The following is a 17,439-nucleotide window of genomic DNA, read 5'->3' on the forward strand; positions in this document are numbered from 1 at the left end:
TTGAGATATTTCTGTCTTAATGAACGTAGCTGACTGACAGATATCAGTGTCCATAGTATGGCTAAAAATAGAATGAAATAAAATTTACACAGAGTAATTGCACAGCATGAACAGATGAAACTAAATTATTTTGGTGTTTCTGAAGCTCTGGATACATCTCTACTATCAATACTTTATGATAACATGGGCAAAAATGAGCTGATAAAAGTTAAATATTACAACTATACACAAGCCCAGCACAGTACATTATTCTGGACAATTCTATATATATTGTATTTTATTCCCATATTTTTACTTTTGCCATATTTTATGTCTTACATAGATCCTCATTTTGACTTAATCACTTACGTCTTTTTGTTTTATACTTTTTGTAGGAGGATTGCTGGTGTGAGCTTGAGTGCAAGAATTTCATTGTCAGAGACTATTTTAATTGTGCACATGATAATTAAAGACCTTTAAACTTAAATGAGGTGAAGTTTGTTTCTAATTTACTCCTCAGACTTGACCAGTGGCTGATGTAGGCAGTGTTGTAACAGAACCACACTAACAGCTTGCATGGTGTGACAGCCACTGTGCTTTGTGATTGGTTCAAGTTCGGAGAGGCTACGCTTCTAGAATTCCCTACAGTCACTGGCTTGGCCAATAAGCGTGAAGCTTTGGCGTGCGGTAACGCCCCCTTGGTAATTTTAACCAATGAGAGTGGTTGTAGCCTATCACAGTGAAGGGGTGATCAGGAGTCGGGGTTTGGGTTTGGAATAATCAATAGGGAGTTTAGTGTGAGTCTAAGTGAAAAGTGCAGCAGAGACTTTTATTTTGGAGACGGTGCGCACTTGGCTCTGATCTGTGCAGACACGATGGATCCGCTGTTGTATTTAGGAGGCCTGGTCGTCATGTTCCTGCTGTGGATCAGAGTCAAAGGTCTAGATTATGTGATCGTTCATCAGAGGTGGATATTTGTGTGTTTGTTCCTGCTGCCGCTCTCTGTTATATTTGATGTGTATTATTATGTGCGAGCATGGATCATTTTCAAGATGTGCTCTGCGCCCAAACTGCACGACCAGCGTGTGAGAGACATCCAGAGACAGGTGAGACACCGTCATCGTCTGACAGCGTCTGTGTGCCTGTACAGGTGTGTGTGTGTGTGTGTGTGTGTGTGTGTGTGTGTGTGTGTGTGTGTGTGTGTGTGTGTGTGTGTGTGTGCAGTTTGAAGCTGGTTTGGTGTGCTGAGATCATTTTAATCTCTGGTAAGAAAAAAAAAAAAAAAAGTAGTAAACTTTAATGTATTAGAAGTTCAAGAATACAAAGTATACGTGTGCTTGTCTTAAAGTTTATTTGAAGTGTCCTTTTAAAGTGTAGAGCTGCATCAATTACTAATCGACTATCACACTACTCACCAACTTTTTGATTATCGATTAATCATTTTGAGTCATTTTTCAATAAAAATATAAAAACATTTCATCTTCTCATATGTGAATATCAGGGATTAACAGGGACTCACATATTCACAATTGAGTGACATTTTATGGACCAAAATAAAAATGATTGTTGCAACCCTAAAAAAGTGTTCTTCAAAATAGATATTGTGAAGTTCGACTTCAGTGCACTGAAAATAAATATAGGCCTGGCCTGCTAATTTTCTAGTACTTACAGTACTTATAATGGTATTTCAGTGTAATTACAAGAAGTGTACTTTATTGTAAATGCATTATGTATTGTAAATTAGTCTACTTTTAAAAAATGATACTAAATTTCAGGTACTTATAGTGGTAAGTTAGTTTACTTTTGGGAAGTATATTTTCAAGTCAATTGTAATACTCTATGAGTATGCTTTATTTAACTGGACTTAAAATATGTTCAGACAAGTGTACCTCAATAAGTTTATTTGAAGCTATTACAAGGAACTTTGATATTTTGTTGATTTTTGAGGCCCCTGCAGATAAAAAATAGTCAAAACTATGATGTCACTTCAGTGTACTTTGGAATAGCAGCACAAACTAACTTTGATTTCATTAAAGCATTTATATTAGTATATACACAACCATATATTTTAAGTGTACTAAGTATACTTGAAGTTCTTCTTAAGCACATAAAAGTACACAAAGTGAATACTAGCAAATGTCAAGTGAACTAATCATTAACACACTTAAAGTATAGTGATGATTAGTCTGACTGCAAGTACACTCAAGTATGCTACAACTTAATAAACTCAGCATATTTATTTTTCAGCAGAAGAAATGGGAAACTGAATTAACATCTAATACAGTGGAGCTTTATTTATTAAAATCTTGCACCACTGCAGACATGCAGTTTCAATTTTTGTTGCTGTTTCAGTATTTCAACAAGCTACACAATATCAGTCTGATACATTCTACTCGTCATTATGTCAATTAATAACATTCATTATGTGAAGTTTAGTGTATCATTCACATTGTTTATAGCCTATATGATACTGTACTTAAGTGATGAATAACATGAGTACTTACCTGTATGTTTTTTGCAAGGAATCGTGGGTAGAGAAGAACTCACAGTGGCTACTTGTGTTTCAAATGCAAAAGTGATATGTCTTCAGTTATGTGAAATATGTCAATGATCAAAGTGACTTTGTTTGAAGTGCATTGGTGGTTTTGTTTCATCTCTGTTGACTTCATCAATCTCTCACCAATCAGTTATTACACAAATGTTTTATATCTGCTGAATTGTTTAGGCCTACCTGCTTTTTAATCAAATAAAGGACATTTGGAGGTAAGTACGGTCATAGAGGTATTCTAATATAATTTTTCAACCGTTAAACAAAGAGTCATATAGGACATTGTTGCAGGACACCTTATATAGTGTGTGTGGGAATAGCAATGTGCGTGTGTGTCTCTGTTATCCCATTAGCAACAACATAGTGTAGAATTGAGTATTATAGTATATAGTATAGAGAATATTATATATAAGACATAACTGACAGAAGGGTGAGACTGAGGGGAAAAAAGGTTCAATTACAAATTCATTTGCTCGTTCAGCACCATGGACAGCTCCATGATGGACTTTTCAACTCCCAGCAAACTTAGACTGCTGATATTTCAGAGCTGTGGTCGGGGTCATAGATTCTAACCTTTACGAACCTCAGTCAGATAAGGGATCAATAGTTCAGGCAGACTAGGTTAACATATTCAACTAAACAGTCCCTCTGCCCCTTCACTCTGGTACAGTTAAAACGTATGTAAGGGTTTAGTTGTGTAATCTCTTTACAGTTTGAGAGCCTCCTGACTGTGTAAGACAGAGAGCACTGGGAACACCTTGGCGTGAGAGCAGACCAGACAGAACTAATACCTTGATTCCTAAAAAGATTTGGTCAGCTGAGAATTTGACATGAATTAAAAGTGAATCAAAGCCACAGACCTGAAAGAGCTTAAAGCCAATTATTTGCATAGTTCAAGGGAGCTGCCAAGGCCTGAGGACGTACAAGAATGTCCTCAGACAGCTGGAGTACAGGTCAGTATGCTGTGTATCATCTGTCCTTTAGCAGATAGTAACCTGTTCTTCTGTGTCTCACATATTCTGACACATTTTAGGTACGTGAGTGGAAGAAGGGGGGCAGTAAGACCTACATGTGTACAGGTCGGCCCGGCTGGCTCACTGTGTCTCTCAGAGTGGGGAAATACAAGAAAACGCACAAGAACATCATGATCAATATGATGGACATTCTGGAGGTGGACACAACGAGACAGGTAGGACGATTCAACAGACAGAAGTTATGTCCCCAAATGTCCTGCAAATTTGTCAAAAGAGTTGTCCATTCAGCCCCAGTCAGCTTTACTCATAGATGACAGATATTTCTACTCAGACATTTTTTTTCTACTCAGACAGTTTTTTTGCAACTTGGCCTTATTTTAGTCCATGCTAGGGTCTCATTCAAGTCTTTCTGTGAGGACGGTAATGTCTGCTATTTGGCCATTTGGTCCACCACTTTGGAATAGAGTGTGGGTGGGGAAAAAAATAAGTCATCAGTCAATCAGAGCCTTTGTTTTGTCATGTTTTAGTAATTCCCAGTGTGTTCGTTTTGATGGAGTTTTTTGTGAGGGTACAGACTATGCCTGTGTATTGGGAATGAGCATGTGCAAAGGATGGGTATAATAAATTAAAATTCATCTGTATCTTCTTGTATGGTAATATGTCCTGACCTGCGATAATAATGTATGGTTGTCACAAAATCCCACAGCCCACCTGGACTTTACTCACGGCACATCGTTTAGGAACCACTGGTTTAGAGAACATTGTAGATCCAGAACAAAACAGACAGAAGGACAGGACTGAGAGAAAAAAGGTGCAATTACAAATCTAACTGCTACTTCAGGACCATGGACAGCAATGTGGGGTTATCAATACACAGCACAGTTAAGTCCTTATATTTCAGAGCCGTAGTCGGCACAAATCTCAGTCAGATCCTCAACTAAACGACCCCTCTGCCCCTGTGCTATCTCTGCTTCCGCCACTAGGGGATGGAGACAGGGAATGGCAGGTTAACAAGGGGAATGTATTTTGGTCATTTTGCAAACAAGGGGGATGGCATCCCTCCTCGTATCGGCTACTGATTCTAAGCATGCTGAGCATTTAGCACAAAGCACTGCAGTAAAGCCTCACCGACATGCTAATATGGCTGTAGACTCGTAGATAGGAACCTCACCAGGGTGATAGAAACAAGAAGTCAGAAGATCAGACAGGTTGTCAACAAGCCAACAGCCAGCCTATTTAAACCACTTTATTTGTAGGGTCAAATTGCTCAAAATTTTACCATTTACAGTTTTTTCTTCTGGTTCCATCTGGCTGTCTTGTCTGTTATTAGTTCTCAGAATTTAACCTGATGAACAGAGTTGTTATTAACCAATGGTCTTTACTCACAGTGATCTTTGTATTTCAGGTGGTAAGAGTAGAACCACTGGCCAACATGGGTCAGGTGACCGCTCTCCTCAACTCTATTGGTTGGACACTGCCAGTGCTGCCCGAGCTCGATGACCTCACTGTGGGTATGTTGTCCATATTACTGTGGAATATTTTCAGGGGAATCATCATGTAGAGGCATCATCTGTGTCTTTCTGGTTACTAGAAATAAGGAAGATGCACTGATGATTTCCACAGCACATTGCTCAGTGATCCCACTTCTCCTCCATCAATCACTGTATCCTGTTCAGAGCCGCGGCGACTTCTCTAATTGTGTTAGAGGATTGATGTTGTAGCTCAGAAGATGAAACTAGGAGGAAATGGCTGCAGTGTTGGAAGCTCCCCTGGATCGGGTTTCATAATGTATTTCCTGATGCCATAAACTGCACATCAACAATCTAATGTTTTCCCATCAGGCCGCGGTACATTCATTTATCCTGATGTCCACACAGGCACATCATACTCACTCCCAGCAGGCAGATGCTGCTTTCTGCTTGTTTGTTGGTCTAAAGTTATTGAATTACCAAGAACAGATGTTTTATTCTCTCTCCTGTCTCAGGTGGGTTGGTGATGGGTACAGGCATCGAGTCTTCCTCTCACATTTATGGCCTGTTTCAGCACATCTGTGTCGCGTATGAACTGGTTCTAGCTGATGGCAGCTTAGTGCGCTGCACTGAGGTGAGTGTTGAGTGTGTGTGGTGTCATCATGAAGTCAGATTAGTGGGTCGACTCAGGTTTTCTGGTATAGCAAAAGTGGCTCATGTTTAACAGGGATCACCATAGTAACATCATCACCACAGAGCAACTGACCATATCTTTACTCTGGCAACAGAAAGTCCTACATTACTTTTAACTGTTTTTACTGATCATTTTTGCTTCATTGTTATAAGCAGCAAATGCAGTTTTCTATATTCTAGACTACTGAAAAAGTTGGAAAAATTGCCTCCCTACTAGTAATTTTTGAACAATCCCTAACCCAAAGAGAGCCAGAGTTGAACTTGTGAAGCAGGCCTCAGAGTTGCAGTGTGGTTTTCAACAGTAACTCATTGTGTAATTGTCACACCGAGCAAATCAACAAGAGTGGTTGCCTTGTGGAGAAGATAAAACAGCCAGTGCTGTGAGGTTTACTAATGGTTTAGTTGTAAAAGCCGTCATGCAAGACTAATGGCCTAACGTTAGAAACCCTGTAGGCTGAGACCACATTCATCACCACAAGTGTACGGTTTGATCTTGTTCAAATAGAGAAGGTTTTTTTTCGGTCACACAGGAAGAAAATTCGGACCTGTTCCACGCCGTCCCATGGTCTTGTGGAACTCTGGGCTTCCTGGTTGCAGCTGAGATTAAGATAGTCCCCGCTAAGGCATGGGTGAAACTGTGCTATGAGCCTGTCAGAGGACTGGAGAACATCTGTAAACGCTTCACTGAAGCATCAGAGAACAAGCAGAACACATTTGTGGAGGGCATCCAGTACACTCTGGACTCTGCTGTGATCATGACAGGAACCATGACTGACCATGCTGAGCCTGATAAGGTAAGATGGGTAATGCTTAATTTGAGGGGATGCGCATAAGACTGTCATTACACTGTCATAACCATGTCATTAAACTGTCACGAACACAAAGCAGTCTTTATGAATGTATATGACTGTTGTCACTGAGTGTCATTCAATCAATTATATGACTTTTAATACAAAGTTGACATTGTTTGAGATGACTTGTTATGACGTCTTGACATTGACCATGACAGTATTTTCCTTAACCTCAAGTTGTACCACTTGGACTTGTCATAAACATGCCATTAAATGTTATAAAGCTTGTTTGACAACAGATTTCAGTACCAATGTGATTTAGCTTAAAGAGTCAGCTGATGAACAGAGGTTTGCTAGTTTACGTGTTGCTAAAGTGGGCTAACCGCTCTCTGTTGTTATCTTTAGCTGTCATTAGCTAGTTAGCTTGGTACTGTACTCTGTACTCAAACTGGCCTTATAACAAATAATTACATCTCCATTATCAAGTTCAAATGATGCCACTTTACTTGGAGTCCAGAAAAATATTTACGACAGACTTCTAATGGTCTTATGACGGCCAGTGTCCAAACCAATCACATATGACAGTATAATGTAAAATCATAACGCTTAACAGTTTCATTGACAGATTATGTTGTCCTGGTTAGAGTCAAGTTGTCATAACAAAGACATCTCAAACAATGTCAACTTTGCATTAAAATGAAAGAACTGACCCCAGCAGTTATAAACATTCATAAAGGCTTCCTCAGCTTCATGACACTTGTCATGACAGTGTAATGACAATCTGTGCATAAGATTGTCATTACACTGTCATGACAAGTGTCGTTACTGTGTGTTACTGTGAGGTGTTGACTATGTGCAGTGTTTGACTTGTTTTCACATGTTGTATCTCATTAATCTCTATTCTTCCTCTTTGATCAGATTAATAGAATCGGTCTGCACTTTCAACCCTGGTTCTTTAAACACGTAGAGAGCTACCTGAAAGGCGATTGTTCTGGAGTTGAATACATCCCTCTGAGACAGTACTACCATAGACACACACGCAGCATCTTCTGGGAACTTCAGGTACTCATAAAACACACACACACACACACACACACAGGGGATGTTTCTGTTACTTCAAGGGACGACATATATCTGTCATATTTTAGCTTGTCATCATCTTATCAACTTCCAGCATACACCTCTTTATTATACTCAAATGCTTTTATCTCTGTCACACACACACACACATTTTGCAGTTACACACACGCCATTAGCCATTAGTGAGAAGTGCTTGGCATCCTTTGGTTTCTGTAACAGTAAATGGTGTGTTGAATTATGCATCGTATTGGTTTGTAAGATATCTACAGGAGGGAGCTCTGGGCTTTTGGGTGCTCTCGGTTTTTGAAAGGCTTTTGTAGACAGTGCTGAGGAAAGTCAGACAGAAATACGGCTGAGCGATGCCTTGATTAAATCGTTAATCGATAATTTGTGATCGACATTGTTGCTGTGTTGGACGTGATGATGTAAGAAAATGGTTGTAGGGTTGTGGCTGCCCTCTGGTGGAATAGTTGATGAGCGCAACTAGACTGTATCAGCGTCTCATCAACAGGAAGCTGGAACAGATATTATATCAAATTCTATACTCATGTCCAAACTCAACAGTAAATCTCACATGAGAAGTTTGAAATTGAATTAAAAATGAGGCTCAAATTTTATATTTTGTTTGTAACTTATTTTTTGTAAAGTCAACATCATGGAAAAACTTTAAAAGTCTCAAAAAGTTAAAAATCCAATTATCTCTAGTTTTAAACTTTAACATGTCTTAAATAGTCTTGAATTGTGAATTTAACATTACTTTTATGAAGGTGCATTAACTTAAGTCTGTTTGGGGAAGTCAGTATGTATGTGAAATACGTTGTATTCATAATAATTTTTAATAGTCTTAAATTAAACTTGTTGAAACCTGCAGAAACTGTGTATTAACATTGTTTATCCCCAGATAAAAAATAGAGTGGGACTGACAAAGCACAGATTTACATCGAGTCTCACATATAAAAACAAAGACAGGTCAAAGTTATCAGCAACTATGTACTTGATAATTGAATCAAAGATGAATATTTAATACTATTTAGATACTGTTTACTGCATTTATAGCATTAAAATACTGTATTTTACTCTGAAAAACATCTAACCATTTAAATGGTTTGAAAATTGAGTAGTAATTAATCTGTATTCAATTGCTAATAAAATCCAAACTACTACGTCTTCAGTTTGCTTCTATACACGTTTCACTCTGTCTCAGCTAATAAGTCTACAAATAATGCTTAATGTCATCGTCATCTAATCTAAGAGACACAAGGAAAACAGTCCACAACATCCATGACATCTTAAAGTACTTCTGTTGTTTGACCATTAGTCCCAAATCAAAATATTGAATTTTAAGTTTTATAAAACAGAAAGAAAAACAACAAATCCTCAAGTTTGAGAAACATGAATCGGCAAATTTTCTGGCTTCACTGATTAATAAGTTAATTATTATAATTGTAAATTGCTGTTAAATGTTAATTGCTTAATTGTGTCAGCACTAGTTACAGCACAATGCATCATGGAGAGCCACTATGGCATCGTCTTTTAACCTGTTTGTGTCTTTTCCTTTCTCCAGGACATTATTCCCTTTGGAAACAACCCGGCGTTCCGCTGGCTTTTTGGATGGATGGTTCCTCCTAAGATCTCACTGCTGAAGCTCACCCAGGGAGAGACCATCAGACGGCTTTATGAACAACACCACGTGGTCCAGGACATGCTGGTACCCATGAAGCACCTGCAGGCCGCCATCACACGCTTCCACCAGGACATCGACGTAAGACTCGGATGTGAACAACGCCACTAAATACTCGCTGTTTATAGAACATACTCCTGCTTGAAGTCCTGCATGCCTTGTGTTATTGCAGGTTTACCCTCTGTGGCTGTGTCCGTTCCTGTTGCCGCCAGGCAGAGGGATGGTCCACCCCAAAGGTCAAGAGGAGGAGTTGTATGTGGATATTGGAGCTTATGGAGAGCCCAAAGTCAAACATTTTGAAGCTAGAGCATCAACACGTCAGCTGGAGAAGTTTGTCAGAGATGTGCATGGGTAAGTGTTCAATAATATACTGTGAAAGGTCATACAGGAATTTAGTGGAGCTACAACTCACTTCAACCATAGATCGTATATTAAATAAGATTTCAACCTATTTAATATACAGTCTATTGCTCCAACTCACTGCAGTACTCATTTTTACATGTTCCTCTGTTAACATAAATATACAAGTTATATTTATTCAATAGCTAAAACATGTGTTCATCTAACTTGAGGTATTTTGACTTGAAATGATGAGTTCAATGAATGTACTGTACAGACTTCAATCAATTCATTAAATTAAGTTTCTACATTCAACATTTTTTCTCTAGTACAACTTAATTAATAGTTTATTTGACTAGAAGATTTTTTGTATTTTTTTATTATAAAAGTTTTTATTAAGTTATCTCAACTTGTCTTTTCAAATTCAGTCAACTTTAAATTTTTAGGCAGCCAGGACAATAACTTTTTTAATTACAAAAATATTTATTTTTCAGTGTAAATGAAATGAGTCTATGTGATAATATCAACAACTTGTGCTTAAACAATTAATAAAGTTAAAAAGTATTAAATATATACAATGGAGCATATAATTTTACACATTCACACTGCGTCTTGCATTTGCAGGTTCCAGATGCTGTATGCAGATGTGTACATGGACCGAGAGGAGTTCTGGGAGATGTTTGATGGACAGCTTTATCACAGACTGAGAGAAGAACTGGGCTGTAAGGAGGCCTTTCCCGAGGTTTACGACAAAATTTGTAAATCTGCCCGACACTGACCCCTCCCATCACTGGAACCTGACCACAGACCTGTGCCACATTCACACAGACGCATCTCTGTGCAACTGGACAGCCTCTAGTTTGGGGATGTTTCAACAAAAGCAAAAAACTGTCAGTTGAAACTCCAACATACATCTCAGACTTCTCTAAAGTGGAAATAAGCTTCGCGCACACAAATACGGGCTAAAATGTGTGTTATTTTTGGAAACCCTTCTCTCAATGTGAAGCAGGACCACAAGTGTTGTAATGATTTTAAGCAATGAATGTATTCTCTTTTCCCTCTTTCTGTACACAATAAGCTCATTTCAGTTCATTCAGATTTCAATTCATACTCTACTCAACTCAAAAACCACTTTACAATCATGGTTTATGTTCTTGTACTTGTTGAGAGACCGTACTGTACCAGGTGTTTCAGTTTTGTCCTTTTTTACATGTATATGTTTGGAGACTTTTCCCTTTTGCATATTTCTCTGATTTTGCTGTATGCCTTTTGTTAACAGGTTAGCCTTACCCACAGTTTCCACAGTGCCATACAGCCGAAAACATGGTCTCCCAATTAACATCAAAAACAAATTTTAAAATGCTTTGAGACAAATATGAGATTTTGTTGTTGTTTTTGTTAAAAAGCATTTTGTAACTTATAGGCTACTATTTTGATATCAAAACCCCATCATATTACCAGCACTGTGTACGGATTGAACAAATAATAAAAAACTGTTTTCCACAATAAATATTATTCTCGTGCTTTGTAAAATATAGATTCTAAAGTTGCTGGAAATAAATGGCATGCTGCACTACATTAAAAGTGTCTACAATCAAAATTATATTTTTATTTTAATAACACAATGCAAATTTTCTGAAATAAGTAAGTCTTTATTTTTCAGTAACTTTCCCATTATAATGACTTACAGGGTTTTTTTTGGGGGGGGGGGGGTCATCACATTGGCAGAAATGAGCTTCCATTAATTATAGACTTCTCAGACACCACTATAGACACACAAAAGTGCTCTGAGTTTTACTACAGGTCTGGAGGTGAGGTTTTACCTGAGGGGAACCAGCAGTTTCTGCTGTTTGGGATTTTCTTTTTTCCCAGTGACACTTGAGGTTCCGCCTTCTTCTTTTCTGTGAAGTTTAGAGTCATCGCTATCTGTTGCAAGCAGCCCGGAGTTACAGAAACCACAGGTAGGCTGTGTTTACACTTAAAGTTATAATATTAACTCTGTGTCGTCACTTAAAATAATAAAGATGACGGTTCCTGACTTCAAGGACAGTGAACTGCAACTACAGGAATAGTTTACAAAATGAAGCTAACTTACGCTAAGTTTCACAGTCAACTTTAGCTAACGTTAGCTGCAAACCGCTAGTCAGTGTAGCTACACTACCTTCTGCTAACGTACACGGTGTTATTACAAGTAGCGTTTGCTAATGCTAATATCTGACATTATGTTACGAAACAGGGCATTTTTGCAGAGGTGACTTTGGAGGTTTGTTGTCAGATGCTAGCTAGCCGTTGTCGTTTTTTGTTGCAGTGAAACAAAACAGCAATGCTGCCTGTTCTTAGCTTACAGACCTCGAGTTTTATCTAGCTTCTCTAGTTAGCTGAAATTAGCCGTGTGAGTGTTGGTGACCTGTGCACACTTGCAGTTTAAGTTTCTTTCTGGTAGTCCGCACACTGGATAAGGTCAAACAGGCACCCTGTTTCCTTGACAACAATGCGGAAGTATATAGAGTGGTTGGAGTACACTATGTCCTGCGCTGATTTTAGCATTGACAGATCTATAGCACCAACCTGTCGGAGGTTTTATTAATTTGTAAAGATGGATAAGCGCTCCCTGCTCTGCAACAAGACGTGTGTAGCTCTTATCTAAAGGCATTGTTTCAGTCTGCATGTGAGCAATCCTGTGTGCTGCAGTGTGTGGAGCTAAACATGCTAGCTCACTTAAACTTTAACCTATTTACACATTTACCCACCATATCGTGACATATCGATTATGTTTACAGAGGCTCTGGGTGGAGCATCAAAGACCCACAAGACAAGTCACAGAAAGGATTACTGGTCTATCCAGGCAGTGCAGTTTTTGGTGACGACAGGAGTTCAGACTGGAGAAGACGGAGGCTGAAGAGGAAGGATGTCCACTGACGAGGAGCCCACTTTCACAGTCAAGCTGCTGCAGCTGTTGCTGCTCTCCACCTATTGGGGAATGCAAATTTGGGTCACCTTCATTTCAAGTTAGTATTAAGCACACACGTACACAGACTGGGAGAAAGTACACAGAAAAGTTAGAAACACACAGGAACGAGAAGGAGAGGCTGATAACTCATTTTGGGTACAGATTGTCTTTGGGATGTTTGTCATTGTCATACGACCACCTCTAAATATGATCTTAGTGATCGGATCACAACGTGTATCTTGGGGTGCATTCACAACTGTATCTAGTTCTGTCCACTTATGACTGGACACCTTGGTCACCTTTACATCTACATCTAGACACTGCATAGTTTTTGTTTTGTTTTGTTTTGCAGCTCAATCACTGTATTTACTTAAAGCTAATCCAAGGTGTGTCTGTGCTTGTTGCTTATGAAGCTATGCCGTTCACCGTTAGTAATACATTACATTTATTAATATAATGCAGACAAGTGATTGTGAATAATGTGCAAACTGATTTGTGCAACATTTTCACATGCCTGAGTAAATAAAATGTTGCTTTGACTGACAGATGAAGACCAATTCAAAGGCCGCCTGTAATCTTCATCTTGTGGTATCTGGATCTGAATGATCTGAATGATCCTCAAAACCTCAAGATCTTTTTTATGTGGGGTACCAAAAAAGGATTGCAAAATCATGATGCTCTTGATTGAAAGTTCTGAAATAATGGCCCCCGTACATTGCAAAATCTGAGCACACTGTCAGTAAAAGTTTTTAGCAGTCTGCTTAAAACCATAGAACAGAGAAGTGTGGTGGAGCATGTAAAGCATTTTGATTGCTGTATGAATCTGAAATTGTTGAGAAAACTAATAAATATAGTGTGATTATGATGTATATGTACTTAAATCAGAATACTTTATATCTTAAAGCTTTAATATGTAACATGTCTGCATAGAAATTCTCAACATATGTTATATATTTTGTTGAGTTATGAACTTAAATTATGCCAAATGTTTCCAGCAATGAACATATGCAGAGAAATCCGTAATTCATTCAAGGTAGCGGTACGTTTCATACATGTCGTTGCTAGTTAGCCGCTAGTTGCTATAACTATATAGGATTACTATAGGAAGTCAGCAAAATTGACTAAGCATAAGGTGAATAAAACTTAAATATTACCTCATCCATGAAGATGATTTCTGCGTGAGCCATGTCAGATAAGCTTCATCAGCTATGGTGGTTGTTTAAAAAGTGAAGATAACAACCCCCATGATCCCACACTACATTATGACATTATCAATGTCTTTTGTTTTGTTTTTTTAATGTGAGAGACCCCAAATGTCTGAATTTACATATTGTGTGTTTAATTTGATTGTTCTTACTCCTGCTGCAGTGCTAATGAGTTGTTCTGATTTCTATGCAGGCTTTGTGATGGACAACCACCTGAACAGACACACTTATGGCTTCATCCAGAGTCGCCTTGTCCCATTTTACCTCCACCTGGGTTCAGCTTGTGCCTTCTTTAACCTCACCATTTACGCCGTGTATCATCCCAGTGAGATGCTGGATGAGAGGGAAGCCTTTCAGGTACGTTATTCATACCACATCATCATGTCACTTAAAACCCATTTTAGAATATTCCTTAAATCTCGGCCTCTGCTCTCCCCACCAGATCTTCATCTTCTTTGTGTCGGTGACAGTTGCGGCTATCAACGCCCAGTGGTTTGGCCAGATGACATCAGAGATCATGGCAGACATGCATCTTATCGAGCAGGCATGCGGACTGGGTCAGGACATCGGCCTGTCGTCAAACCGTGAAGCATACGCCAAGCTCTGCGAGACGGATGTCAAATACAGACACCTGAGCAGCCGTCTGTGGCTGTACAGACTGCTGTCATCCCTCTGTAACCTTTGTTGCATCGGCTGCAACTTCTACAGTCTGTGCTACATGGCCGAGAACCTGGTCACACTTTAATACTGATACACAGCAGCTGGACTGTTGAATTGTTAAAAAATAGTCTCTCCCACGTCGCTCCCTTAAAAATCTAGAAACTCATATTTTTTATATCAAAGCAGTAACTTATGTATTTAATTCATTAAGTCTTTCTCAATCTCTGCCTTAAAGTTGTGAGATGAAAAGTCAGTTAGTCTTGTTATTCTTGTGCCTTAGGAAATATTGAAAGGAGACAGCCTATGTGCTTAGATTTAGGCTTAGCTGGACGTATCTCCAAAAAGACAAATCAGTTCCTGCTGTGAGTAATGCCTCACCTTTCACCTAGTGTGGCTGCGGCTGGTGGCGCCCTTGAGATTTCCCTTGAGCATTACCCTATGGTACCTCTCAGCAACCTAAAACATGAGGACTGTTTTTATCAGCGTTGTACTTGCACAATCAGAGATACTCAGGACAAAAAACTAGCACCAGCCACAAGCTGGTAAAATATGCAAGTGGCTGGTAGATTTGCTTCACTCACCAGCCAATGGTAATGTATTGAGTGGCTGGTAAAATCTGAACACTGACTCGCCATTTGGCCGGTGGACAAAAAAAGTTAATTTTTTACCCTATAGATACCAAAGCAGAAAACAGCCCACTGCACTTTATTATATGTAAGCAACAGAAAGGCAACTTTACTAAGGGAACTGCTCCCACCCTGCTCAGTCCTGCTCTTCCTGTTTGGTTGTAGTTTAAATTCCTTGTTGCACACAGTGTAGTGTCACAGGTTTGTCTGGCTTACCTTTAGTTAACTTAAGAACACTTGTGCTTTAAGTTTCTCATGAAAATTTGTGCTATCTTTAGCTCCTCCGGCTGCTTCCCGCTGGTTTATAAAGAAGGATTCAAACACTTTTACTATATGGTATACAGCTAGTGCTGCTTTTAGCCCATCCAGACACCAGGGAATTGATTGTTACATTGGATCAATATAATTAGAATTTATTGGTGCTTATGAACAGTTCCTGTGTATTGATCTTCAGATGCTACACAGCAGGTTGGACCCTTGCTTTTATCAGCGTGCCTTTTAGGAAGACACTATTGCGTTTCTTCCGATGAGCATGGACCTGTGGTGGGATCAGAATAGTCAGTTTCAAAAATACAGCAGTGATCTTTAGGGGCTCTTTAGTATTGTCTGTTTGAAGACCTGAATGATATCTCTGCACTCATCCCTTTCATTAATCATCAAAGTATGACCATCATGTACATTGTTACCTTTACAGTGTGGCTCAAATGAAAATTAGTCTGTTGCCTGAATTACTCTGTGTGTTTTGCTTTATTATTTAACTGACTTTCAAACTGGGGGCTGAGTGGAATATTGAGTGGGCTATATTCTCAGAAACAGAGTTGGTCATTTTTTATTGAAGACTTTATTATCTTAAAACCTAAAACTAAAAAAAATACTCAGAGGGTATTGTTTAAGACAAAAATCCTCTTAAACTGGGGGTCTGTGGTCTAATATGCATCTACTGTACACTTTTGTGTCTGAATGTTATGATATGTTATAACATGATGATGTGGCTGTTGGGGAAGTTAAGCAGCCATGAATGGAATGAAGCCAAATCATTTTTGAGTTGTACTTGCGCTACGGTTGTTCTGCGCGGCACAGTTCTCAGGTGCCAAGAGCTTTTTGTAGTCATAGTTTGAATATCTTGTTTCAAGCAGAGCGGATCTCTCTGATCAATTATATATGCTGTTGTCTTTTTTGCACATGTTGAATTTATGTTAACAAACCGCTCCTCTCCTGCTATGACAGCCCCTCCTTGTTGTAACTGCTTTGGTGCATTTCTCTTTTTTTCTGTTCTTTAGTTTCTGTTGTGTTGGCCTGTAATACATGTCCATTAAACCAAAGTAAAAAATGCCATGAACACCGACAGCACTTCCATAAGGAAGAGGGCAGAGGCAGCTGAGTACAGTTTCTGAAACTCCTTTCTTGTTTTCCTTTTGTTTTTTTCTGACTGGACTGATGAAGGTGCTTATTATATACCCGTTACTGGCAAACTCAATGCAATAATTCTTAGTAGTTGTTTTACACAAGGCACATATTTTATGTTGTGTCTTGTTAGCTTGGTCAGTTTAAATTCATAGGAATATAAAAATAGGACAGTTTTGTGCATAAACATAAAATACATTTTAGAAAACCTTTTTACATTAATTTGCGGGCGTATGCCAGTTTCTTAATGATATGTCTGAAATAAGGGGTGTGGCTTGTATTGTGCTGAATGTAAGTCACCTGAAGACCACTGAGGTCAGAGATCATGAGCTGTTCATGGTAGTGGGTTTGTATTAAAGATGTTTTGTCATGTGTAGTCTGTTCTTTGTATTAAAATGTGTTATCTCTCAGCTCTGTGCTTCATCAGATTTTCTCCATCATTAGATTAATTTGTAATCTTTGATCAGGAAGTCCAAGCAAAACTCAATTACTGCTGATTTTATCAGTACAGTACTGGCAGTCAGTCAAAAGAGCCAATAAGTGAGGTTTAAATTCAGATTTCAGACTTTTTGAAATCAGATTTTTAGCTTGCCTATTTTGTATTGTATATTTTTGGGTGAGCAGTGTAAGATTTGAAGCCCTTTCTACAGCAGTCAGAGTATCCCATATGGAAAAAGACATTATCAGTGTATATGATGTGATTTGTAAGTTGTTTCGCATATGGAAGCCAAAAAAAAAAAATCACCCTCATGTAACGTTTTAAATGTTTGGTGGTTGATTTTGGTGACACCCAGTGGTAATAAAAAAAAAAAAAAATGAATGTGGTGTGCAGGGTGTTTCCAATGTGATTTTTGCCAGATCTGACAGGAGGGGGAGTTATTGCTCTACTGGAATTTATCATCAGCCACAAATAAATACAAGAACCTCAGTTACAAAACTGCTCAATTATCCAGGATCACGTGACATTAAAATATCTAGAAACAGAGAAATAATAAAATATTATTAGCATAATTCATTTTCAGACTTAATTCAAGACTCAA

General features: G+C 38.6%; 2 protein-coding genes across 2 annotated transcripts; both read left to right on the forward strand.

Moving 5' to 3' along the window:
* The first annotated feature begins 734 nt into the window (after positions 1 to 734).
* dhcr24 (24-dehydrocholesterol reductase) lies at positions 735 to 11,064 on the forward strand. Its single transcript, XM_084722717.1, has 9 exons — positions 735 to 1,085; positions 3,561 to 3,716; positions 4,907 to 5,012; positions 5,486 to 5,604; positions 6,194 to 6,457; positions 7,373 to 7,516; positions 9,099 to 9,296; positions 9,388 to 9,566; positions 10,179 to 11,064. Exons 1-9 carry the CDS (start codon positions 855 to 857, stop codon positions 10,330 to 10,332), a joined length of 1,551 nt encoding a protein of 516 aa, XP_084578843.1. The 5' UTR covers positions 735 to 854; the 3' UTR covers positions 10,333 to 11,064.
* Positions 11,065 to 11,364: 300 nt separating this feature from the next.
* Positions 11,365 to 15,041, forward strand: LOC146323654 (transmembrane protein 205). Its single transcript, XM_084722718.1, has 4 exons — positions 11,365 to 11,515; positions 12,335 to 12,562; positions 13,903 to 14,066; positions 14,152 to 15,041. Exons 2-4 carry the CDS (start codon positions 12,463 to 12,465, stop codon positions 14,452 to 14,454), a joined length of 567 nt encoding a protein of 188 aa, XP_084578844.1. The 5' UTR covers positions 11,365 to 11,515; positions 12,335 to 12,462; the 3' UTR covers positions 14,455 to 15,041.
* The last annotated feature ends 2,398 nt before the right edge of the window (positions 15,042 to 17,439 follow it).

Source organism: Lutjanus erythropterus, chromosome 7, assembly GCF_056507025.1.
Source record: "Lutjanus erythropterus isolate fLutEry1 chromosome 7, fLutEry1.hap2, whole genome shotgun sequence".
In the NCBI taxonomy this organism is placed as follows: Eukaryota; Metazoa; Chordata; class Actinopteri; order Lutjaniformes; family Lutjanidae; genus Lutjanus; species Lutjanus erythropterus.

What these genes read in the sequence shown, in the direction of transcription:
- dhcr24 (XM_084722717.1), top strand. Translation starts at nt 855, where the DNA reads ATGGATCCGCTGTTGTATTTAGGAGGCCTGGTCGTCATGTTCCTGCTG. An exon ending in GCTTAGTGCGCTGCACTGAG is followed by an intron (nt 5,605 to 6,193) that starts GTGAGTGTTGAG and finishes TCGGTCACACAG; the next exon opens with GAAGAAAATTCGGACCTGTT. An exon ending in GCATCTTCTGGGAACTTCAG is followed by an intron (nt 7,517 to 9,098) that starts GTACTCATAAAA and finishes TCCTTTCTCCAG; the next exon opens with GACATTATTCCCTTTGGAAA.
- LOC146323654 (XM_084722718.1), top strand. Translation starts at nt 12,463, where the DNA reads ATGTCCACTGACGAGGAGCCCACTTTCACAGTCAAGCTGCTGCAGCTG. An exon ending in TTGGGTCACCTTCATTTCAA is followed by an intron (nt 12,563 to 13,902) that starts GTTAGTATTAAG and finishes ATTTCTATGCAG; the next exon opens with GCTTTGTGATGGACAACCAC. An exon ending in ATGAGAGGGAAGCCTTTCAG is followed by an intron (nt 14,067 to 14,151) that starts GTACGTTATTCA and finishes TCTCCCCACCAG; the next exon opens with ATCTTCATCTTCTTTGTGTC.